The 25,839-nt window shown below is 39.9% G+C and overlaps 2 protein-coding genes across 20 annotated transcripts in view; both read left to right on the top strand.

Annotated features, from left to right (window-relative positions):
- CADPS2 (calcium dependent secretion activator 2) overlaps nucleotides 1–25,839 on the top strand; it is a 575,633-nt gene that overhangs the window by 178,473 nt on the left and 371,321 nt on the right. For all 19 annotated transcript variants that reach the window (XM_040259536.1, XM_040259533.1, XM_040259535.1 and 16 more), the window contains exon 3: nucleotides 22,551–22,883. In XM_040259536.1, the coding sequence (XP_040115470.1) occupies nucleotides 22,551–22,883 (333 nt within the window). The remainder of the gene's footprint in view (nucleotides 1–22,550; nucleotides 22,884–25,839) is intronic.
- Nucleotides 858–2,329, top strand: RNF133 (ring finger protein 133). Its single transcript, XM_040259548.1, has one exon. It carries the CDS (start codon nucleotides 878–880, stop codon nucleotides 2,009–2,011), a length of 1,134 nt encoding a protein of 377 aa, XP_040115482.1. The 5' UTR covers nucleotides 858–877; the 3' UTR covers nucleotides 2,012–2,329.

Genomic DNA, 25,839 nt, shown 5'->3' with positions numbered 1-25,839 from the left:
TAACAGATGTCAAGCTCTGCAGAGAAATGACATTGGTCTTTTCTGTCTTTAGTGCTGCCAAAAGTGAGGGTAGTGAGCTGAAGAAATTGAATGGGATACCCTGCTTTTAAAAATTAAAACCAAACGGATCCAACAAACTTATGAGCAAGCTTTATTAAATAAAGTTCAAAATTTTACATGCTAGATTAAAAAAATATATTGTATGGTGAAAATGTGAGTTAAAAACAGTGTTATTCACCACTTCTACCCCATATCTGGTCGTAGTGCTAATTTTTAATTAACATTCATGGTTAAAACTTGGCATTTTGTAACGTATATTTACTTCACTGATTGTGAAGGAAAGTGTTAATTGTATGGCTTTTCTTGCATATGTATTCAGGTTTTAAAACTCATACATTATGTAATTTTTATATTTTATAGTTTAATGTGATACCTGGTATCATAACATGTAACTCAAGGGCTGAATCTGTCCAGTAACATTGAAATTACCCATAGCAACATTCAAAGCATTCAACCAATAAATATAGAGCATGCTCTAAGCTCTTACCTAATTGGCTGTGTTGTCTTTTATGTCATAATCATATCACCCAACAGTAAACAGTATCTGGAGTTAAAATAGTGAGACTGGGAATTTTTCTTTTTCAATCTAAAGTTTTCCTCTTTCTCTCCCTCAAAAAAAAAAAAAAACAAAACAAAAAACCCCCAAACTCATAAGACTTCTTTAAGAACTTCTTACAAAAACATGCTGGAAGACAGTGGAACTTGTTTTCACCCAGAAGGTATTTTTCATTTTAATAGTTTACATTGATCATCAACAGATGTGGAAGCCACATCCTTTTGTTGGGTTGGTTCTTCAGTCACTTAAGCAGAGAGAGAGATGCATCTACTCAAGGTTGGCACTCAGAGAAACAATGCTGCCTCTTCCTGGCTCATGAAATTCAGCTTCCTTTGGCTGCTTAGCCAGCACTGTTGCAGAACCAGCGCTGTTTGGACTGCTTACATGAACATATCGTTTCATGTTGGGAATCGCATGTTGTCAGAGCTGGGGGAGACCGGCGTGTTTGGAAGAAGCTCCGCTTTGAAAAGAGTGGCGGGAGTCATCGTGCCTCCTGAGGGAAAAACACAGAATGCCTGCAGCCCCAGTACCAGTTTCAGGAAACTGAAGACCTCGCAGACGTGGCTCGCCCTTGTCGAACGGGGAGGCTGTGCCTTCACCCAGAAGATCAAGGTGGCGGTGGAGAATGGAGCCAGTGGAGTGATCATCTACAACTTCCCAGGAACTGGCAATCAGGTCTTTCCCATGTCTCATCATATATTTGAAGACATCGTTGTGGTGATGATCGGTAACTTAAAAGGCATGGAGATTTTGCATTTAATTCAGAAGGGCATTCATGTGACCGTCATGATTGAGGTGGGAAGAAAACACATCATCTGGATGAATCACTATTTCGTCTCTTTTGTGATCGTCACGACCGCTACGTTAGTGTATTTCATCTTTTATCATATTCGAAGACTTTGGGTAGCAAGGATTCAGAACCGGAGGTGGCAACGGTTAACAAATGATCTCAAGAAAGCGTTTGGCCAGCTTCAGGTTCGGGTACTGAAAGAGGGGGACGAGGAAGTAAGTGGCAATGGAGATAGCTGCGTAGTTTGCTTTGAACTCTATAAGCCTAACGATACAATTCGTATTCTGACTTGTAAACATTTTTTCCACAAGAATTGCATTGACCCCTGGATCTTAGCCCATGGGACGTGCCCCATGTGCAAATGTGATATTCTAAAAGCTTTGGGGATTCAGGTGGATGTTGAAGATGGAACAGAGTCCTTGCAAGTTCTAATGTCCAACGAGTTGGCTGATATCCTGTCATCTAGTGAAGAGGGCACAAATAATGAACTTCCTCCTTCAGGAAGGTCAGATAAAGTGACACATGTGGAGGAGGAGGAGCCCCTTCCTTCTCAGGACGTCGGCCGGTCTAATTCAGTAACAGCGGACATCCATCCTCCGCCTTGACATCATGGCCTTCGAGGAAGTGAATTAAACCTGTTTGTGAAATCAGGTCCTAAATACTGACAAGCAGTTTGTCCAAACTGTGATTTTCGTGTCTTTTTTGTTGTTGTTACTTTGGTAATTTTCTGCATTTGTCAAGTCTCAGAAAAAAGAAAAAGCCCGAGCAGGGTTTTTTTGTTTTTCTTTTTCCTGTTTCTCACCTTTACTAAATGTAATTTTTTGTCAGTGTATGTTGCTCCTGTGAGTATTTATGTTTATTTCTGTGTGCACATGAATTTTTATTTTACTTTTGGGTCACCCCACGTGGCTTGCAGGATCTTAGTTCCCTGACCAGAGATTGAACTCGGGCCACCACAGTGAAAGTACTAAGTCCTAACCTCTGGACTGCCAGGGAATTCCCAATCAAGGACAAAATTTATTCCTGAATTTTTTTGCATATATATTGGGCTTTATTTTGATAGGAAAATTGCTAATATATTTATATGTTCCTTATAATACAGAAACTATCAATGAATTTGAAAAACATAAATGAGCTTTTATGAGCTAGGGAGAATAAAATTTATCTTTTGATATTTTTAGTACAATATGCGCTAACTTGAAAGTGATTGTGCTGTGTTCTCTTCATTGGTGTGAAATTTTTGCTGTATGGAATTGTACAGTTTTAACACATAATTCTCTTCAAACCATTAGTACATTTTATGTGATCTGTGTATATATGATGATAGGAATTTTAGAGTTAAAATATCAGCACTCTTTAAGGGAATAGCAGATATTTCAGCACTGAGTATTGCTAATCACAATTGTTACATGTTCATAATGTATGCTGCTGCTGCTAAGTTGCTTCAGTTGTGTCTGACTCCTCGTGACCCCATGGACGGCAGCCTTCCAGGCTCCTCCGTCCCTGGGATTTTCCAGGCAAGAGGACTGGAGTGGGTTGCCATTGTCTTCTCTGTCATAATGTATAGAAGACTTAAATAAAGAATTCTTGTGGTTAGTCATAGTGTACTTGTTTCACTTATGCCCTACCCCACTCCCTAGTTAATTTTTTGTAATTAAATAAAACACTGTAACTATGTCATTATTTTGTAGATAAGTACTAGAATGTAGAAGTTACTATGAATTGCTGGGATTGTTAGTTTTATTCACTCTGTATTCCCAGGATCCAGCACAACACCTGACTCAAATATTTGAGTAAATGAATAATAATCATTGTTTTAAATAATGTAATTATTATGTGTTAATCTGAAAAACTGGACTGTTTATCCAAATCACACAAAATACTGGGAACTTAATCCTGAAAATTTTCATCCCAAATCACTTTGATAAAACAAAAATTTAATTTTTAGCCCAGGCAGGATTCAATATCACAATTTAGCATGGATAATTTTACTTAAGAGCCTTGAACTCTCCAAGGCTGACACAGGGATTTGAATTCTTGTACAAGCCTAGAGAGAGCTCTATTAAGAGGAATTTTGTGAGCTGCTGTGTGCTGTGAATACTGGAATGCATAGCCAGGCAGAAAGGCAGTAGTTGATTCTAACTGCAATGCCAAGGAAGACTGTTTAAAGGAAGAGGTACGCTCCTCTAAGACCAGAGAGAACTGAGACGCAGGAAAACACTAAGCAGATGGCCAGGTGCTGGCAGTCCCCAGACCCAGGGTCTCAGGTTCTGATCGTCCTGTGTACTCTTGGCAAATTCATGTGGAGTGTGTATGCCATGTTAGACCTAACACTTGAGGAATTTGTGGTTTGCTCTTCACACTGATACCATTGTCTTGTCCATCTTTCCACTACACACATTTTCTCCTTTCTCTCCCATGCCTCCACTTTATTCATTATTGTCCGTCTTAAATCTGACTTACCTTCACGTGTGAGAAATTGGCATGAATATGCTTTTATAATCAAGCATTTCTTTGTTAATGTGGACATCAAACATTGAACACAGTGTGCTTAAGATCTTGATTTGAGAATTTTCAACAGATGTTCATTAGAGGTTAGTTAGAGTCTGTTTGAAACAGAGAAGGAAAAGCTCCCATCAGGGAACTCGGGAGCTATGATTGCTTTAGTGCCTACCATGTGGCAGGCAGCGGCCTGAGTTCTTTGCCTAGCTGTTTCGTATGTCAGAACAAAACAGCAGTTTTAATCCTTGTCTTTAGAATGCTGTAAACAGATCAATAAACCACTTTTACTCTGGGTTTAATAACCAGAACCTGGAAATAGCACTGCTGTGTCAAATGTCAGGTATTATTCATTGTAATAGTTTTTTATACCTATTCTTTGGGCTACACGTTTTCTCTTATACCTAGTGATGCAAATGTATTTTACCATAATGGCGTGAGACCATAATATGAATTATTTTGCCCCTAATACCAATGTCATATGAATTTCCCTTGCATTCCTCCTTTGTATATATTTTTGCATTTCTCTGGTAATTGATTCCCCATGCTCGCCTCACTAGGTAGGGGTTTGACACTCCTTATAAAAATGACACTTGTTTGTTTATTATGGGGGTAAATTGGACTTAATGTTTACTGACATGAAAATGAGTCTAAAGCACTTGACCACTGATTGAGTGAAGCTACAGGTGAGTTTACCTATACAGTAAATCATAAATGTTGCCTCATATTAAAAGGCACAGTATGTTTATAGTATGTACCCGTTTCTTGGCTATAGATTTACTCTAGTCATCCTATAGAGAGATGTTGGTCAGCCATAATATTTACAGTAATGTATTTCAAAGGATTTAGTGAGCCAGGATCTGGCATTTCTGATGGTATTTAAGCATAGTATATACATTAAAGTGTTTTCTCCTATCACACAATTCACTGGTTTTTGAAGCAGCTTGCATGAACAAGTGGGAGAAAGGATCAGAGTTTGAAGAAGCATTAAAGAGGAAGCCTTCACACATTGATACTGTGAAGTCCATTTAATGGCAGCTTCATGTTCCTGCTCCATCATTTACCATGAGCACTAGTTTTTGTAGTTTAGAATTTATTTATTTGGTTTTTGTACTTCTTTTTTTTTTTTTTAAATGTTTAGTGTTTAGTAATCCTGACTCGATGGACGTGAGTCTGAGTGAACTCCGGGAATTGGCGATGGACAGGGAGGCCTGGTGTGCTGCGATTCATGGGGTCGCAAAGAGTCAGGCACGACTGAGCGACTGAACTGAATGAAAAATAAGGATTATGGGTTTTTATAATTGTTAATACAGAAATATGCATACCTAGTTTTCTAACTTGTAAGAATTTTGAGGGGAGAAGAGGGGTAATGTACTTTAAGTTAGAGACATGATCTGGTCTCAGGGCATGGTTGTTAGAGTTGTATGTACACTTTACACTCTACAACACTTGTACATTTTATAATACTTCAGCATATATTTGTTATTTAGTTGCTCAGTCGTGTCCAGCTCTTTGTGACCCAATGGACTAAGGCACACCAGACTTCCCTGTTCTTCACCATCTCCCAGAGCTTGCTCATACCCAGTGTCCATTGAGTTGGTGATGCCATCCAACCATCTCTTTGTCTGTCTTCCCCTTCTCCTCCCACCTTCAATCTTTCCCAGCATCAGGGTCTTTTCTAATAGTCAGCTCTTCATATCAGGTAGCCCAAGCATTGGAACTTTAGCATCAGTCTTCCAATGAATATTCAGGACTGATCATCTTTAGGATTGGCTGGTTTGATCTCCTTAATGGATATATTAAGCTCAAATATCATCATAACCTCACAACCAAAATGTCCCTTTTTTTTTTTTAATAGCAACACCACAGCTTAAAACATCTGTCTTTACGATTATGCTGTCATTTTTGTCAGGCCTCTAAGACGTTTTCTTTGATTTCAGCTGCTGGTAGGAATTTTTCTCCTCATTGTTAATGACCAGGGTAACTGATTTGGGAACGTTCCTACATCAGTAACATTTATCTCCTAATTCAGCAGCACTATTGCTGCTGCTTTGGTGGCTCAGACGGTAGAGAATCTGCCTGCAATGCAGGAGACCCAGGTTCTATCCCTGGGTTGGGAAGATCCTCTGGAGAAGGCAATGGCTACCCACTCCAGTGTTCTTGTCTGGAGAATTCCATAAATAGAGGAGCCTGGCCAGCTACAGTCCATGAGTTTACAAAGAGTCGGATAAGACTGAGCGACTAACACTTCCACTTTCATTGCTGCCACATAATTTCTGTAAGTTCTAAAAACTTCCCAACTTAACGGTGACTTCTTCAGCATTCTTTCTCTGAATCCTCTTGACCTTCCTACCATTTGCTCTTTGTTCTCATCCCAAGCAGAGTTGCCTGTAACCATCCTTTCCGATCCCATCTTACCTTCTCCAGCTTCAGGCTAGAACCAGTTGTAAGACATTTCAGTCTTATTCTGTGTACCAAGTGATACCGAATTTCTTGTTTTCCACAGTTTTTTTCTATAGTATCATTCGCCTACCCTGAGTCATCTCTGTTGATATCCACCAGATCTTTACTTCTGTTTAAAAATTCTTATATTAATCTCAGCTATTTCTGTTCCTCCATAGACCAGTACTTCTTAGCTATGGCTACACATTAGAACCTCCTGGAGAGTTTTTAAAATGCTCAGTACCCTGACTGTACCCAAGACCTCTGGGATAGGGCCCTGGTCCTGGGTACCCAGGTGTTGCCAATGTGCAGACAAGTTTGAGAACCACTGCCAAAAATAAGGCTTTTCCAAAAGGCCTTTATATTAGTTGGGTTCCCAATTTCATCCTCTGATTCCTTCAGATTTACTTATTGTCATTTTCCTGAAAATATGTAGATAAACATCTAAATATCAAGTTATAAAGTATTACATTTCATGGAGAGAAATTGATAAAGATTTCTGGGAGTATGGAGGAGTGGATTTCAACTAGAGAAGCAAGCAATTCTTAAATAAGGAAATAACATTTAAAATGGAACTGCTCGGTGGGGAAAAGGGCATTCTCATGGAAGAAACAGTGAACAACAGTGTATTTTAAAGAAGTTTGACTGTCATGTAGAATTTTGGTTAAGGAAAATGAAGAATGGGAATTTTGGAGGAAGTTCCAATAACCCAGGAGTTGATAAGGTGAAAATATGAACAAAAACAGTAGGTGAATTGGGTGAGATGAATCAAAGGTGGGTCATGTCCCAGATAATTTTTTTTTAATTTTATTTGCTGATGAGAATTTTCTACTTCATTTCTTACCAAAGTAGCAGTGATTTCAAAACTTACCTCTACCCGTAATTTTCATCTGCAGTTTAGCAACCCAGAGTGAATGCAGAAGAGAAGGGGGTGGGCTAGAAGGAGTTGAGGAGGAGTGTGAAGAGTTAAGGATGACTCCTTGGTTTCTGACCTGGGCTGATTGGAGGTGATGATATCATTCACTGAGGTAGAAAATATAGTTAGATGAAGCAAGTTTCGGGTAGAAGGGGAGTTCCAATTTTTAGTATGCTCAAGTTGAGGAACCCAAAGAACTTACAGGTGCTTTACTACATGGCTCAAAGTATAGGTCTGTGCTAATTAAGGTAAAATACAGCAAAAGACATGATATATGCTAAGTGCTTAATTGTAGGAGTTTATTAATGCGAATTCATCTGTTACTTTCACATTAATTGTAGTTTACTATTAAATGAAATTTAATGTTACTACTTTGAACCCATATCTCCATTTGCAAAGTTGTAGTAATAGGACTTTTTCTCTCAAAAACGTATGACAGCCTGAGTAAAGTTGATGATTGTCAAAATGATGATGAGGGTGTTAGTCATAACCAGAGCTACAGTACACTTACCATTATATAAGCTTCACAGGTAGAAACCTGCTAATCCTAACAGTAACTCTGAGGTAGGTGTGATCAGTACCCCCATTCTTTAGATGAGGAAACTGAGGCCCAGCCAGGCTAAGTAACTTGCCCAAAGTTAAACAGTCAGTATGTGGCAGAGCCTGTATTTGAACTCAGTCTGGTTCCACAGCTCCTGATCTTTACCGCTACACTACAGGTAGCTTGAAAAACTAGTTTTTAAGTAATGGAGAACATGTTTAGGTGAGTCTAATGTTCAGGACTTACAGGATTGGGCCTTAGAAGAAAAATCTTAACTATAGGCTCTGAAAGTGCTAACAGGAGGAGGTTGAAGTAGTAAGTCATGAGATCTCAGGGTAATTAGGAAAGAGGCGTGTGGGTAGACGAGGGTGTGGGAAGGGTACATCTGATTGAGTGAAAAAGCAAAATTAAGCTTTAGGAATGGCCACTCCCAATTAGAGGTAATGATGCTGAAAACTAGTCATTCCCTCATGTAAAAACTTTAGTCAGAGGGGTTTTCCATACCTTCCTTTCCTCTGAAGTTGGAAAGGTCAAAAAAGAAATTTTTTTATAATTCTCCTAATAACATCAGTTTGTTTTAGAAGTTTGGTCCTGGGAAGCGCACTTGCCCTATTGAAAAGAACATCATGCTTTTCCATCCGATGACCTGCACACTCATATCCTTGCCCCAGGGCAGAACATCTCAGAACAGTGGTCCTCAGACCAGCAGGATGAGCTTCACCTGAACTCATATAGTTGTTGGAACTACACAGTCTCAGGCCCCACTGCAGGCCTAAACTCTGGGGGACCCAGAATCTATTTTAGCAAGTCTTCTATTTGATTCTGATGGGCATTCAAGTTTAAGAACCTCTCCTGTCTCAGAAGGTCAGTTCATGCTTGGAAACGGATGCATCACACAGTTGTAATCAGATAGAAATAATGTAAATGAAAATAGTTGTAAATTTTAAAACCTTGCACAAATAAGAGTTGTTAAATTTTCCAAGACACACGTTTAGGTGCATTTCAGGTGTCACTGCTCTCAGATTTTATGCATAGCTTGTGCATTAATGCTTGCTCCTTTCCTCTTCCAGTTCTGGTTTCTTTACCACCACTATCACATTGCCAAGAGAGTTGTAAGGAAATGAATAGATAGTAGACAGCAGCTTATGAATTTCACAGTAGAAGGTTAGGAAAAAACTGAGAAACTGAAACAGATTGGGCAGTCCATGCACTGGACTAGGCAGCCCACACTGGAAAGGATATTTCAGACCACCTATTCACTAATCCTGGACTTCACTGGTGCCTCAGACGGTAAAAACATCTGCCTACAATGCGGAAGACCAGCAATCAATCCCTGGGTTGGGAAGATCCCCCTGGAGAAGGAAATGGCAACCCACTCCAGTACCCTTACCTGGAAAATCCCATGGACGGACGGAGGAGCTCACTTTTCACTTTCTTTCATTTACTAATGGTCTGAAAATAACACACGAAAACAGTGGGCTGTACATGGAATTCAGAAAAGAAACATAAATTCTTAGGTTTGGGACCATAAAACCAGCTTCACGAACACTGGAGGGAGAGTCAGTGTCTTAAAAATTGTAGCTGAAAGTAAGTGCAAGATGAGTCACTGAGCATCTAAGCAGTTCATCTCGAGGTGCTTGGCCTTTCCTAGTGCATTAATGGACTTCCCTGGTGACTCAGACAGTAAAGAACATCCCTGCAATGCAGGAGACCAGGGTGCAGTCCCTGGGTCAGGAAGGGAATGGCTACCCACTCCAGTATTCTTACCTGGAGAATTCCTTGGACAGAGAAGCCTGATGGGGCTACAGTCCATGGGGTTGCAAAGAGTCAGACAGGACTGAATGACTAACACACAACACACTGCGTTAATAGAAGCGTTGCTTCTGTTACGAGAATTGCTGTCCTTTTGCACTAATAGATTTTACTCATATGGCGTATTCATTGGTGAAGCATTTCATGCATGCATTCATTAAATATTGATTTGCCCTGGAAGCACAGGGGCAAGTAAACCCAACGCCCTCAGAGCTTTCTTTCTACTGGAAAGAAATTATAATAAATATAATTTATTGAATAATTGTAAGTGCCATGTAGGAAAACAAAACGGGATGGAATTGTCAGAGGCAGAGTTAGCAGTTTTAAATAGAGGAGGTTTTGTCAAGAAGATGAATACTTGGGCAGGGGGCTGAAAGGAACAAGGGTCCCGTGCTAAAACAGAAAAAAGTGGAATGTGTGCCAGGAGGCCCCTGTCACCTGAGGAGTGTTTAACCTGGAAGGCTGAAGACAGTGTTGCTGCTAAGTCACTTCAGCCGTGTCCGACTCTGTGCGACCCCGTAGACGGCAGCCCACCAGGCTCCCCCGTCCCTGGGATTCTCCAGGCAAGAACACTGGAGTGGGTTGCCATTTCCTTCTCCAATGCATGAAAGTGAAAAATGAAAGTGAAGTCACTCAGTCGTATCAGACTCTTAGCGACCCCATGAGCTGCAGCCCACCAGGCTCCTCCATCCATGGGATTCTCCGGGCAAGAGTACTGGAGTGGGGTGCCATTTAAAACCTGAAGAATGGCCTTGGGGAGAATTTGGATAGTCTCTACTATCACAGAGGTAAGTAGGTGAGAAAGTGACAGCTACCTGTGGAAACAAAGGACTTTCCAGTAGCTGGTCCTGTCCATAGACAGGCTGAGCTTCCCAGGTGGCACTAGTAAAGAACCTGCCTGCCAACGCAGGAGACACGAGACATGGGTTTGATCCCTGGGTCGGGAAGATCCCCTGGAGGAGGAAATGGCAACCCACTCCAGTATTCTTACCTGGAGAACTCCATGGACAGAGGAGCCTGGCGGGCTAAAGACCATGGGGTCTCACAGAGTGACACAACTGAATTGGCTTAGCAAGCATGCACACACAGTTTATTGTCCCCCCATGAACTGAGAGTTTCTCTTCCCAAAGGAGTTTGGTGGTTTGGATGTTATTTTAATGGTGGTGGCCACAGTGGTAAGAGAATTCAGGCTCTGAAAGGGTGATTGGATTTATACCTTTGAAGTCTTGTGCAATCCTGAAAATCACATTCTGAGATTAAAAAATATCATTATTCCACCCATAGTTGCCATCTGGTGGAAAAACAAATAATTACACAGTACAAACTGTGGAACTCATCCAACACGTTTTTATTAAGAGTCGTTACTTGCCAGGGAGATGTTGTTCAAAAGGTGTGGGGTTCATTTTTCTTTGACTTAAAGAATGTTTGCTTTCAAGATTGATTTACTTTCCAGAAATTCTTTCTTAGTTTTGGAACTTCATTTGCTTGTAGGCTCTTGGCTCATCAAGAGTAAATGACTTGCAGTCCTCAAGATTCATGTTTTCTTAGCTGCCGTTTGAAAGGGCAGTAGCTTATTCTCCAGTGCACTGATAGTCTTGTGGAAAATATAATTTGATTCTTAGAAATATCTTCTCCCAATTTCTGTGTCAACATCTTCTCAGAAAACTTTCTTGATGATGTATCTGCAGCAAAGGACTCATTGTTTTCAATCCATTGTGGATTATTTTGTTAAAACACAAGATCGTGTATTTCATTAACCCTGAAATATATAATGAAAATAATTTAAGTCAATGGAGAAGACAGATAGTTACGTGAAAGAAAAACTGATTCTTGTTGAGGTTTGACAGAAAACAGCAAACTCTGTAAAGCAATTATCCTTCAATAAAAAATAAATTAATTTTAAAAATGTTATTTTTAAAACAGGGCAGTGAAAACAGGGCAGGAAGTAAATTTCAGAACAAAAGAGATTGTTTGCTGTTGATTTTAACTTATGGTTTCTTCACATTTGATAATAGGATTGGTTAAATCAGTGGTTGTCAAACTGCTACAGACTTTCTTCAGTCTCTCCGTATGTTTGCACATTTTCATAACATGATGTTGGTATAAAATAGGGTACAGGAATGTCAGGGCAATGTCTCATCACTGCAAGTTTCTAAAGACATACCCTCTACTTCTTGAGGGACAGGTAACAATTCGGGTGCTGGCATAGGTCCACAGATTCACAGTTTGCATAACTGATTAAGAGCATATTTTACTGTATTATTTCATGTAATACTCAAAAAACTGTGTGAGAAAAAGTGATATTTATTCCTATTCCACCAGCGAGGAAACTGAACCAGTATGGCTCAGTCTCTCAGCTTGTGCCACACCTTGGACACTCAGGTCTGATTTCCTTCTGGGTTTTGGTACATTCTTTCATGGCCAAGAGCACTGCAGCAGACATGAGGATGAGATAAGCAGTACACAGAATTGGGATATTGTAAACCTGGAAACCACATTTTCTTCCATACAATGAAAATAAATGATTTTAAGGATTTACTGAATATTAGATACTAAGACTGTAAAGTAATACACATTTTAAAAATTTATTTTCCATATCATTATAATAAGGGGGAAAAAAAATCCCCAAACAAGGAAACCTCTCCATAATTCAGGCAGAATAAAGCAGCTCAACCTGTGAACTTGCTGCTGCTGTTGAGTCACTCAGTCATGTCCAACCCTTTGTGACCCCATGGACTGCAGCACTCCAGGCTTCCCTGTCTTTCACTATCTCCTGGAATTTGCTCAGACTCATGTCTGTCGAGTCGGTGATGCCATCTAACCATCTCTCCTTCTGTCATCCCCTTCTCCTCCTGCCTTCAATCTTTGCCAACATCAGGGTCTTTTCCAATGAGTCAGTTCTTTGCATTAGGTGGCCAAAGTATTGGAGCTTCAGCTTCAGAATTAGTCCTTCCAATGAATATTCAGGACTAATTTCTTTTAGGATTGAGTGACTGGATCTCCTTGTTGTCCAAGGGACTCTCAAGAGTTTTCTCCAGCACCACAGTTCAAAAGTATCAGTCTTCAGTGCTCAACCTTCTTTAAGGAACTTTCAAAGTTTTGTTTAATTTTCTATAATACTATGAAATGTTGAATGAAACAGGGGAAGAGTGAGGGAATGGGTTGGAAAGTGGGAGGGTGATGCCTTTCTTTCACTGTATATATGCATATAGAAGTTAACCTTTTTGCCCTTAAGACTTTCAGTCTGTACAGATCAGAAGCCCAGCTAGTAGTCAGTCATCATGCTTCTCTGTTTTTATTTGTGCTTGGATTGAGTGACTTGGTAGACTTCGTTTCCTGCTCTGTAGTTACAGGGTTAAGGAGATTTTCTTCATCAGCTTAGGGAGATTTAAACTAATCATTGAGCTGGAAAATACCTATAAAGGAATACTAAAGGATCTGCTATTAGCTGATATTAGAAGAAAAAAGCTTTATAAAAATTTGTAATATTAATGACGGGAATAGCATGCATATTTTTCCCCCAAAAAAAGTTTTTTTTATACTTTTCAAATCACATTTAAGTTCATCTGAATGTAAAGTCATCTCAATTCTACTGCAGACAAAGTGAGAAGCCTTTGGTAGTTTAAGGGGTTTAGATCTGCTTTAAGGGCTTTAGAGTTGATATAAGGAATTTGAGAGCATCTGCTTCCCAGTTTATAAAGGTCTAGGCATATCATTAACCTATATATATATATATATATACACACATATATATATATATTTAAATTTGCTGTCAGTTTTAATTTACAGTTTCTTAACATCTTTGAAGGGAATGGGATTGGTTAAAGGAGTGATTTCTAAACCTTGAAAATTCATGGATCAGAAAGGAAAAAAGGAAAAACCACCAAGGTCAAATATTTTTTGCCAAGAAAGGTCATGAACCACTACAAAACAAACAAAACTAACCCACCATCTACTGTTAACAACATTGTATTACAGGGAAGTGACTTATATCTATGATTTCTACAAATAATATATGGAATAAATTTAGCTTTATTCAAGTTACTTTCAGTGTTCATTTCTTTACATTGAATCAGTGAAAACTTCATCCCACACTGGTCAAAACACCCCAATTTGGATTTAATAACTTTCCACAATCCATTAGGACTACAGGGACCTCATTATTTCCTTCAAAATTTGCCTATCAAATGATACCTTACCGTACAGAGGATTTTTAAAGATGCGGTTCTAAAGAAGTTCATAGTCTAAGCAGGAGAGAGAGATAATGATACTGTACGGAATTTGCTCACTGGAGGACAGGTATGTTTCCTACCTTCAGAGAGAATGGACAGTGCTAAGAAGGCCCAGCCACTCCAGTACTCTTGCCTGGAAAATCCATGGATGGAGGAGCCTGGTAGGCTGCAGTCCATGGGGTCGCGAAGAGTCAGACAGGACTCAGCGACTTCAATTTCACTTTTCACTTTCATACATTGGAGAAGGAAATGACAACCCACTCCAGTGTTCTTTCCTGGAGAATCCCAGGGATGGGGGAGCCTGGTGGGCTGCCGTCTATGGGGTCATACAGAATCGGACACGACTGAAGCGACTTAGCAGCAGCAGCAGCAGCAGCAAGAAGGCCCAGAATGAACAAGTGGCATGAACTGTGGACAGCATCACAGAGGAGGAAAGAATGACGGGAGTATATTTACCTGATTCTCTTCATTCTGTCTGCTCCTTACTTTCTCCCCTTCAGTTTAATGAGCCATAAGTTGATAAATCATCATATTTGATTGCATGGTCTAGGCTTAAATTTTCACTCCTCTACAGTTCGGCTGTGTGACCTCAGACAAGTGTCTTTTCTTCTCTGTGCTTAGTTTCTTACCTTTAAAATAGATACCACCACCTACTTTATGTTTCAAGGTTAATATAAATAAAGACCTTAGAATAAATTTCAGCTGTTTGCAAATGCAGTCTTTCTCATGTAACTCCCTGACTTGAGCGTTTGGATGGTGTTCCATGCTCTGGGGATAAAGACTAGACGCCTTTCGAGGACTTATAAACCCAGTCCCGTCTCTCTCATCACTCTAGGCTCATTCCCTTCAGCAAAGCCCACTGAGGCCAGCTATGTCCCACTCACCCCACTGTCCCTTGGTCTCCCCTCATATCTCAACTGATTCTTCTTGGTCTTCATCCCTCATTCACCTCCTCAGGGAAGCTCTGTGACTTCCTCCAATAGATTCACAGCCTTGCTACCAACTCTCACCACGCCAAAAATGCTCAGTTCTCAGTAACGTTCATCATCCCACAGTCATTTTAGTTTCTGTAGTTTGTTTCTTCCACTATAAGTTCTGTGAAGGCAGCACACCTATACCATTTTGCTCACATTGCCCAGCATGGAGTATGTTTTGTTAAATATTTATGAAACAAATGGTTGTGCTATTGGGGTGGAGACTGTTGGAGGTTAAGTATTTTTCTTTATTGGAACAGAAAGTATGTTCTTGGGAGCAGTGGAAGAGAATGCTGGAAAGATAGGTTGAGGGAGACTTGGATGGATGGTACGCCTGAAATTTATATAGTGCCAACAGGGAATAATCTGTCAACTAGCTTTAGACATGAGAAGTGCCCTGATAAGAAATAGTGGTATTAATGCTGGAAAACTGGGAATTACTTGATATCTAGTAAAATTAAATTCATCCCTGTTACCAAAAAAAATGATCATGGATTTGATAACACCTGAAAAATAGTTTAAGAAAGGGTTTATCCATGGGCCACATAAGTTATTGAAATTATTCGACAGTGTTTTCTTTGTCATTATTAAGGAGAAAAAGGCATCTCTTATAAGTGGGGCTCTTGTTCTTTCTCAGTGTTTTCCTGGCTGAAAACATGTTGGCAGCCTTCCCAGGAACCATCTCATAGATAGCCACAGTGGTTTGGCAAGCAGATAATGTTTTTCTCATCATTATACAATTCTTTTGAATCAAGAAGCAATGCATGTTTCAGATCAAAAGCAATATGTGAACAATAAGTACTTTTGTAAAAAAAAAAAAGTATATTTGAAGTTTTATTTGGACAGCTGAGCAGACTTAGCCTTTGCAGATATAGCTGCTTGTTGCAGTCACCACATTTAAATTTTGTTGTTGGTTCACCATGACTTGAAGATAGTAACTTCTGTGGTCTATAAACATAGCAGGTGAATGGAAAGAGAGGCAGTTGGTGGTAATCAGAGGACCCATGTACAAGTTAAAAGTCCCTAAGATGTGGAGAAAGGTAGCATGCATACTATGTTAGTTTTCCGATGTCAGGACCATCACACCTCCACCCCCACCCCGCCATGCTGAATTGGTGTGTTCAGTGGCTTTTTCAGAAGGAGATCAGTGGTTGGTAATTCCATAAGTGTTGGCCAGCACCCAGCATACTATATGGCTCTCGGGGTGAACCCTTGGTAGGAGGAGGAGGGGTACAGTGGGATGAAAGAGTGGGAAAGAAGAAAAAGCAAAGGGATGTTGCTTTTAAATTCCAAAGTTGGGGATTCAGTCTCTATTCTCCCAGTAACTTTGTGATTTTCGGCTAGTCACTTCTCTGCCTACCCACTTGATCTGTCAAAGAGACTGATGATGAAATAAGGCACAGAGATGAGGAGGATGAAAGGAGATAATATATGAAGAGCTCTGGGAAGACAAAATCTGCTTATCAATGGGTGTGCTGGTAAACTAAATTCCTGAAGCCACTTCTGTGCCAGGATAGCCCCCAGTTACATGTTCTTCAGACAGAATTTCATTAGAGAGGAAGGCACCCTAGACCCAGAGACGAGCGTCTGGGACTAGCCTCGACATGGGGTCACACTTTACCTGCCTTTAATTTGATAAGTGTTATTATGAAAGGACGCAGGAATCAAGATAGTTGCAACCTAATAAGACTAAACCTATCATTGTTACAGTTTCATAAGTTACAACATCTGAAAAATTTTAAACTATCATTTCTGCAAAAACAGCACAGGTTGAGAATTAGACAATAGTATGGTTTTTAGACAGCATACATCTTATTTTTCTCACTGAACTGGTTCTCTGTGACGTCACTTATGTGCCTCTTTCCCTGAGATGTCTTTCCTTCTCCCATCATATGGACAGGGTCCATTTCCTATACTTCTTTCTTCTGTAAACATAACTGAAACTCAGTAAACCATACTGGTTAATTATTTAAATTATACAGTTGCATGGAGGGGAAATATTGAATTATTAGTTTAACCGTCCAAACTGTTTATTCCTCTCTCATTCAGTGGATACTCTCTAAGTGCTTGCCTTGGTCTTACGTTGGCCAAAAAGTAAGATTTTATGGGAAAACCCTGAATTAACTTTTTGGCCAACCCAGTACTAAGGGCCACAAATACAGTGGTGAGTGAAACTGTATTTGGTTACATGGAACTTAGCCTTATGTGAGTAAAATGTAATAGAATTTACAATTAAATATTACAGTTACAAAGTGACTTTGAAGGAAGAAGAAAGGGTGCTAGGATTGCATGCAAACAACATAGGTTATGGATGATTCAAGGCATTAGTGGGCATCTGGAGAGCTGTTAGAGGTAACTTGGGGGTTGTGAGATGAGTAATGTGAAGAGTTTGGAGGAAAGATGGTGGAGGCAGGGTATGGAGACTGAGTGGCAGAGCCATTTGCAGTGAAGCCAGGTTTGGCAGGTAGTTTGGGACCAGCTGAAGTATAGGACCTCAAAGGCCTTGCTGATGACTTTTGGTGGAGAGTCAGAGAAGAATTTTTAAGCTAGAGAAGAATTTAAAGGATCAGACTAAAAATAACTTTTTCTTTTTAATATCAGTGAAGAGTACAACTTGGGGAAGATCAGAGTAGAGTGGCTGTCAGGAAAATTTCCAAGGCAGGAAGGAAGGCCAATTAAGAGGCAGCTACTCTTAGTCTCAGTGAGGGGCATGAAGAGGTGAGGAGGGATTTGGGGGTGGGTAGGGTCAGCAGGGTTCAGTGAGAAGGTGTATGTTGGGAAATAAACATGGAGGAGATGGTGGAGTTAAGAGTTTCCAGGTCTCTCCAGAAGGGAGGGGGAGGTACTGCTACTCACTGAAGCAGACGGGCAGAAGGGTGAGCAAATAATGGGAAAAGTCATGAATCCCATTCAAAGTTTGTTAAATTAAGGATGTCAGTGGGATGTGTAAGGAGAGCTCATGAGTCTCTCGAGAAGTTGCCATCAAGCTGTCCACTGAGACCACACTTACCCTGTGGCTCAGCTGGGCTAAAGAATTTGTTTTCCAGCTCACTCCCTTGGTTCTGGGCTGCCTGCAGAGGACTATTAGACAGAGAACCTCAGTGCCTTGCCTCAGAGCATCTTACATCCACCCCCAACCACCCTGGGCAAGGATGGGAAAGCTCATAGCAGGCTTCCATATACTAGTCTCACAAGTGACGTACTTCATGGTTCTCTGTCGTCCAGACCTCACACCGCCCTTGTTTCCTGATTGGTCTCCCTCACTGCCTACATGTCATTCCCCAGTTTCAGCTTTTTCTCTCCCCGTCATTTTCCTTTTCACCCACGTTTTCTAGGACAGTTTACATTTGCTGTCTTAACTTGGTTACAAGGTGTCATCTCCTGCTGCAGATCACTGCCTACCCTTTACCTGTCTTCTCTGCCACAGGGCCCTTGACGGTGGTAGAGACAAGTCCCTGCCAGTGTTTGTGGTACTTGATTCTCTCTCTCCTGACTACTAATGTGTCATATTTTTTTGCCATCTTTTTCTGTGACACTACCTGCTTTCCCCTGGATCCCATTTTTCTTCCCACTTAGTAAATGTAGGTATTTCAGAGAGTTTTGCTCCATACTCTGGTACTGTTTTATTTGGTTTTCAAAGCTGGCCATTTATCAAAACTAAACTAATAATCAATGACCATGCCCATCCCCCCATCTACCCACCACCATCTGCAACCCCTGCCCTCCACATGTTATTCTGCCTGTATTCTTTAATTACCTGTGGCTAGTGGAATCCAGACACCCCAGTAAAAACTGAATCATCGTGTTTCCCATGGCTTTACACGTCCTAGAACTCATCACGATGTGTTAATTATCTCCCTTCTGCCTCTCTCTCTAGCCCATGACGCTTGCCCTAGATCAAGGCCTGAGTGCTTTTTGCTTGGTCTCCCGTGCTCTCTGGTAGCTGATCCCAATCCCTGTTCTGGCTGATTGTCACCACCAGTTGTTTGTCTAAACTGTGCTTCTCAGCGTTTGAGCAACGAGGTTACCCAGCCATCATCCTGACCCTCCGGCAGAGCTCAGATTCCTGGCTTGGCACAAACTGCATTCAGCCATCTGGTCTCTGTTGGTCTGATTGGCACAAGTTTTGCTCCCTTCACCCTTATATTTAACGTTCCTGAAGTATAGAAATTCGTATATTTCCCTCAAAAGGTCATGCAATTTTATATGTCTTTGCTTGTTATCTTTTACTTTTCTGAAATGTATTTTCTTCTCCCTTTTCTTCTTATGCAACCTACAGGTCATTCAGATCATAGACCCTTTGTCTCTGTCCTGTTTTTCCCTCCTCCCCAGCCTTGCCCTCCAGATAAGAGAGTTGATAACCTCCTTCTCCTTCCCTCCCTTTGCATAGCTTTAGTCCTCTAGGTTTCTGTGTGTCCTCTCCCTCTCTCAGGGGGTATGAGCTGTTTGAGAGCAAGGTCTTTGGTTCACTTTGTGTCCCCAACTCTTAGCAAAATGCCTGACCCATTGCTACCACTTAGGAAATGTTGATTCAGTAACATGAAATTGGACTGAGTCAGTATGAGTGTAGGTATCATTTCATAGGGGAAATTAAGACTTTATAAACCTAAGTTCATCAGTGTCTTTGCTTCAGAAACACTGGTGACTTGGTAGAATTTAGTACTAACTGTTAAGCAGAAGAGATCGGGAAAAAAAAAAAACAAACCTGAAAGCAGTGCCAGCTAAAAGCATTAGATATCAAAGTAATTAAATGTTTTACTGAAGCCAGTCATAAGGTATTTATGTTGTACTTAAAAAATGTCTTGCCATTCCAGCTTTATATGATTACTACATTTTCAAAAATTGTTTCAATTTCAAATATCTTCCCCTTAGAAGTAGTCTTCCTTGTAACATTTCAGTATTTCTGTATCATGGTGCAATCTGGAGATAGAAACCACAAAATAATTGAACAGGAAAAGGTATTATAAACAATGAGAGATTTGCTACAGTGGGTAAAGAAAATGCAAGAATATAGGAGTAACAGACACAGGGAGCAGAGCCCCTAAGGAAGCAACAGATCTGGAGGAGGGTCCCATTCCCTTCATCCCAAAGGCTGGGGGCCACATCTCCCTGGAGGAGATGTGGTGTGTCCTACACATACATTCATCACCGTATTGTACCAGTGGGACCCACAGGAGTCTGCCTTCTGCAGTGCTACACTGCACAACTGCCCAGGAACTTGCCAGGGGGAGGGGTGCCTCTCTAATCCAGCCGTGGGGTCTGCAGAGAAGCTGCCCAAGGGATGGCACCATGTGCCTGTAGGTAGACAAAAAGAATGAAGAACTAGAGCCCTCATCCTCCAGCGTCCCTCGAGCACCCTCTAAAATTGTGCCAGCTGCCGGAGGCAGGGCCATAGAAGGCCAGACTGGAAAGCAGTGGGTTGACACTGGCAGTGCAGTTAGAGGAGGAGGAGAAAAGAGATGGAGACACCCCGGTGTATTTAGATGTATAATAGTTAAAGGCATTTTTAGGTAAAATATACTATTAAGTATCTTAATTTTATTTTCCTTGGTCTAAATAAATGCACTCTTCTTATACCTGTACCTTAAGATTTAACCATAATTGAGCCACAGCTGGTTAAAAAAAAAAAAAAGAAAAAAGGGGGAAACATTGTGTATATGTGTCATATGTTTGCCTGCTATAAAATTCACAACCCTTATAAGCTGTTGTTCAGTTGCTCAGTCATGTCCAACTCTTGCGACTCCATGGACTGTAGCATGCCAGGCTTCTCTGTCCTTCATCATCTCCCAGAGTTTGCTCAAACTCATGTCCATTGAGTCGGTGATTCCATCCAACCATCTTGTCCTCTGTTGTCCACTTCTCCTCCTGCCTTCAATTTTACCCAGCATCAGGATCTTTTCTAAAGAATCAGCTCTTCACATCAGGTGGCCAAAGTATTAGAGTTTCAGCTTCAGCATCAGACCTTCCAAGAAATATTTAGGATTGTTTTCCTTTAGGATTCACTGGTTTGATCTCCTTGAAGTCTAAGGGACTCTCAAGAGTCTTCTCCAATACTACACAGTTCAAAAGCATCAGTTCAAAAGCATCAGTTCTTTGGCACTCAGCCTTCTTTATGGTCTAACTCTCACATCCATACATGACTACTGGAAAAACCATAGCTTTGACTAGACAGATCTTTGCTGGCAAAGTAATGTCTCTGCTTTTAAATATGCTGTCTAGTTTTGTCATAGCTTTACTTCCAAGGAGCAGGCTTCTTTTAATTTCATGGCTGCAGTCACTGTCTGCAGTGATTTTGGAGCCCAAGAAAATAAAGCCTGTCATTGTTTCCACTTTTCCCCATCTATTTGCCATGAAGCAATGGGACTGGATGCCATAATCTTAGTGTTTTGAATATAGAGTTTTAAGCCAGCTTTTTCACTCTTCTCTTTCACCCTTACCAAGAGGCTCTTTAGTTCCTCTTTACTTTCTGCCATAAGTTAGTAAGTTAGTCAACCAAAATATTCAAGTCAGGAATCCTCCCTGGCCAATGAGGAAAGGTAGGAAACAGCATTTTGTACGAATGGTCTGAAAAAGGGAGAAATCAAGTGGGGACAAGGTTTAGGACATGGTAGCTCAGATGGCAGTCATTGGGGCTGCTTTGCATGGACCGTGGGTGCTGCTGGCCCGCACACAGACAGACATGGTAGCAGCAGAGAGCAGGGAGTGGGGTCTTGATTTAGGAGCACCTCGGTATCCTGAGTCAGTGCTTAGGAAAATGATTGATATTAACTTGAGTTCCAGAAGTCTTAGCCACAGATGGAACTCATGGGGGCTATGTTAGATAGTCCTGCAGGCTCTTTGGAAGAATATTTTGTTATTTAGGAAGAAAACAAGAATGAAATCAGTCCCATGTGACCTATAGAGGATTCATAGGAATATTAATGACAGAATCAATGTTTCACGAATCCTGACTGATGTTTGTTGATAGTTGGGTCTTTGACTTAGAAGAAAGGAGAGATTTGAGGCCAAGTCTGATGTCTGCCGCACAGGATGACCTTACTACTTGTCACCCATCTCTTCTACACATTTCACAAGTGTCTGTCTCCCTAGTTGTCATTGTATTTTATTTCTTACCTGGCATTCGTGGACAGCTAGAAGTTGCTTAGATTTTGCTTTTACATCATTGATTCTTCGCAGCTGTGAGAAGTGTATGAGAAGTTGGGGAACTGGTGAAGTCATGGATGGGAACAGGTGTACTCCATCCCCATCTGTACAGGAGTTGTGATTAATGATGGTACCCAGATGATATTGACTTAGATACTAGACTTACCACACTGTTAGCTTTCAGTTTCTCAAACCTTCTCCTTACTGAAGAACTACTCAGAACTCCCAAGTACAGATAGAGAAGCTGGGTCATCTCTCCAGTTACCTTCTCAATCAACTCTTAAGGCTATCAGTTGCAGAGATCCCCCCACGTGACCTTCATGTGGGGAGTCTGTAGGTCAAGGACAGATCATCTTAAGAGGTTCTCAAAACTCATTGTTTTTTCTCCTAAATATTTCAGCATTTTAAGAGAGATGATTTGGAGCTTCCATTTTGTCACTAGTTAACATGTTTTGCAAAACGTTTGAACCACTGAAGAATGTTTGGTGTCATAACTCTTGGATTGCTAAAAGCAGTTGGCATTAGTGGCCCTACCTAATTGTAAGTGGGTTTTTATTTTTTATTTCTTTTTTGTTTTGTTTTCAGGTGTTTCTGAAGAGTGATCGAGTGGCCAGAATGGTTCAGAGTGGAGGATGTTCTGCCAATGACTTCAGAGAGGTGTTTAAGAAAAATATAGAAAAACGTGTGCGGAGTTTGCCAGAAATTGATGGCTTGAGCAAAGAGACAGTGCTGAGTTCCTGGATAGCCAAGTATGATGCCATTTACAGGGGTGAAGAGGACTTGTGTAAACCGCCAAACAGAATGGCCCTGAGCGCTGTGTCTGAACTTATTCTGAGCAAGGAACAACTCTATGAAATGTTTCAGCAGATTCTGGGGATTAAAAAACTAGAACATCAGCTTCTTTATAATGCATGTCAGGTAAGTGATTATGCTATTTCCTCTTCTGCTGTCTGACTCAGAAAATGAATACCAAGTGTTTGCAAGCCTATAAAGAGGTACTTTACGTTCTCTCATCACTTTGTTTGAAAATTTGAGTGAAACTGAATTTTAATAAGTCAGATAATGACATTTGGAAGAAGCTTTAAAGAATTATTTGATAGAAGAAGAATATCTGTGCATTTTATTCAACAAGTAATTGTTCGCATGTGCCCTATCTTAGACCATCAGATTTGTACCTATTGGGTATATATGGGGCATGCCCTGAATAGTAAAGTGAAAATCATTTGTTATCCGAAGAAGCTTGGCAATTTATAACAAATAGGTATTCCTCACTGCAAAATAATTTTTCATACAGATATGATACTCATCTTCAGAGTTTTATGGCAGTGACTGAAATTTCAAAAATTTCCTTCCTTAACCCAGCCAGATAGAATGAATTGAAGAAGGTTGCTAAATTTCATAATTTAATAGTGACAGAGTAAATAATATATTTCCTCTTCAGTTGTTATTATTTCCTCTTCAGTTGTTATTTTAATCATGCATATCAAAAATTGAGTAAAATGTCCAGTTTGTTCCATGTCTTTCATCTTTGGAGCCTATGATTTGTCTAAATGTATGCCTTCCATAGTTGTATTTTGTTTGCTTATTTTAGTGGTATAAATGATTGAACTGTGCCCTAATAAACAATGTAAGTTGACAAAATTCTGGCATTTTAAAATTTATGTGTTCATTAAGAGTGATACTTCTATAATGTACATATGTTTACATTTATTTTAAATCTTTGCAAATCTGCTTCTCAATTTCTGTATTCTATATGTGTCATTTACTTTGCATTACTAATTTGTGACTCATTTCCAGCGAATAAATTAGCAGAATTAATTAATAGACAAGCAATGTGGAACCTTAACTCTGGGAACAATTCATGCATTCACTATAATTGTTTTCACTGTGTTATTAAACCAGGTGGTGGTTTTGATAATATTGCAGGATGCCTATAAAGCTAAAATCTTCCATTGTAAAAGAAGCACTACTGGGACTTTGTACTTTTAATGAAACAGTAACTCACTTGTATAGTTAAATATTGATGAACATAATTTATTAGTAAGAGTCAGCTTTAGACATTCAGTAGATGTTTACCAACTAGTCAACTCAAAAACTTTGCTAGGTGTTGGGGAAGCCAAGCTAAACCAAATAAAGTACTGGTTCTCTATGTACTGGAGTCTTAATAGAGCAGATAGGCCTCTAAAATCCATGATTACAAATGCTTTAGAATTTATCCTGAACTTTACAGGGTCATCACATAAATTCCTGTGGACCTGTGAGTTTAAATTAATTCAAGATGTGTTCAATTTAATCTTTTGCTTACTTCTGCAGATGACTTCTACAGTAAGGGTTTTGACTTTTGACCCCCTGGTTTCTGTCCTCTATGGTCTGGAACATACTTCTAGTTTAAATCTCCATCTGTAATAACGCATGTATTTTTTACCTTCAGTTCTCTTGGTATTTAACCTCCTGTATCTTGATGCTTTTTAAGTTCATACACATTTAGCATTTTATGTCTTTTTGTGGAATTAACCTCTTCATATAAACTCCAGTTTTATCCTTGATAATCTTTTTTCTTTTTTCCAAAGTCTGCTTTGTCTCCAACTCATATGGCTTCTTCAGCTTTCTTCTTTAAAAATTTTTATTGGAGTATAGTTGCTTTACAATGTTGTGTTAGTTTCTGCTGTATAGCAAAGTGAAACAGTTATATGCATACCTATCCCCTCTTTTCAAATTTCCTTCCCATTTAAGTCACAGAGCATTGACGAGAGTTCCCTGTGCCATACAGTAGGTTCTCATTGGTTGTATGTTTTATGCACAGTAGTGTACGTGTGTCAGTCCCAATCTCCCAGTTTATCCCACCCCCCAACTTCCCTCTTTAGTATCCATAAACTTGTTTTCTGTATCTGTGAATCTTCCTTCTATTTTGCAAGAAACTTCATGTGTACCATTTTTCTAGATTCCACATATAAGTGATATTATACAATTTTTTTTTCTAACTTCACTCTGACAGTCTCTAGGTCCATCCACGTCTCTGCACATGGTACTATTTCATTCCTTTTCATGGCTAAGTATACTTTAACTTTCTTTTGGTTAAGGTTAGCATGGTGTATCTTTCTCCATCTGTTTACTTTTAGCCTATCTGATCCTTTGTTTAAAGTGGATTTCTTATAAACACCTTATTACTTCTTGTTTTTGGTTTTAATCCAGTCTGACAATCTGTCTATTAATGGGTGTTAAAGTGATGGAATTGGATCAAATTCCAGTCTTTGTAAGCCTTGGCACTTTTTTGTGTTTGTTCTTTGTCTCCCTTCCTTTTTGTTGCCTTCTCCAATTTTAACTGGATTTTTGTGTTGTTCCATTTTATAGCCTATTTTTATATACTGCCTATCTTTTAAAAGTGTCTTTAGTGATTGCCCTTGGACTTACAATATGCATTTTAACATAATCTAAGCTCATCTTCAAATAACATTATAGGGCTTCAAGTGTAGTAGAGGTCTCCTGTAGTAGAGAATTCTCAATTCCTCACTCCCATTCCTTGTGAAATTTCTGTCATTTATTTCACTTATAATGTGTTCTACTCACCCATCATATGGTTACTACTATTGCTTTTAACAGATAACTTTTAGATCAACTAAGAATAATACAAATAAAAGATACACACATATATAATTTCACCTTCATTTATTCCTTCTCTGACACTTTTCTTTCTTCATGTAAAAGTTTCTGACCTGTATCATTTTCCTTATCGGAAAAACTTAACATTTCTTGAAAGGCATGACTGCTGCTGCTGCTGCTAAGTCGCTTCAGTCGTGTCCAACTCTGTGCAACCCTATAGACGGCCTCCTACCAGGCTCCTCCGTCCCTGGGATTCTCCAGGCAAGAACACTAG

Source organism: Oryx dammah, unplaced genomic scaffold (assembly GCF_014754425.2).
Source record: "Oryx dammah isolate SB20612 unplaced genomic scaffold, SCBI_Odam_1.1 HiC_scaffold_18, whole genome shotgun sequence".
NCBI lineage: Eukaryota > Metazoa > Chordata > Mammalia > Artiodactyla > Bovidae > Oryx > Oryx dammah.
The sequence above is the reverse complement of the archived record's forward strand: the minus strand, read 5'-3'. Positions and strand labels throughout refer to the sequence as shown.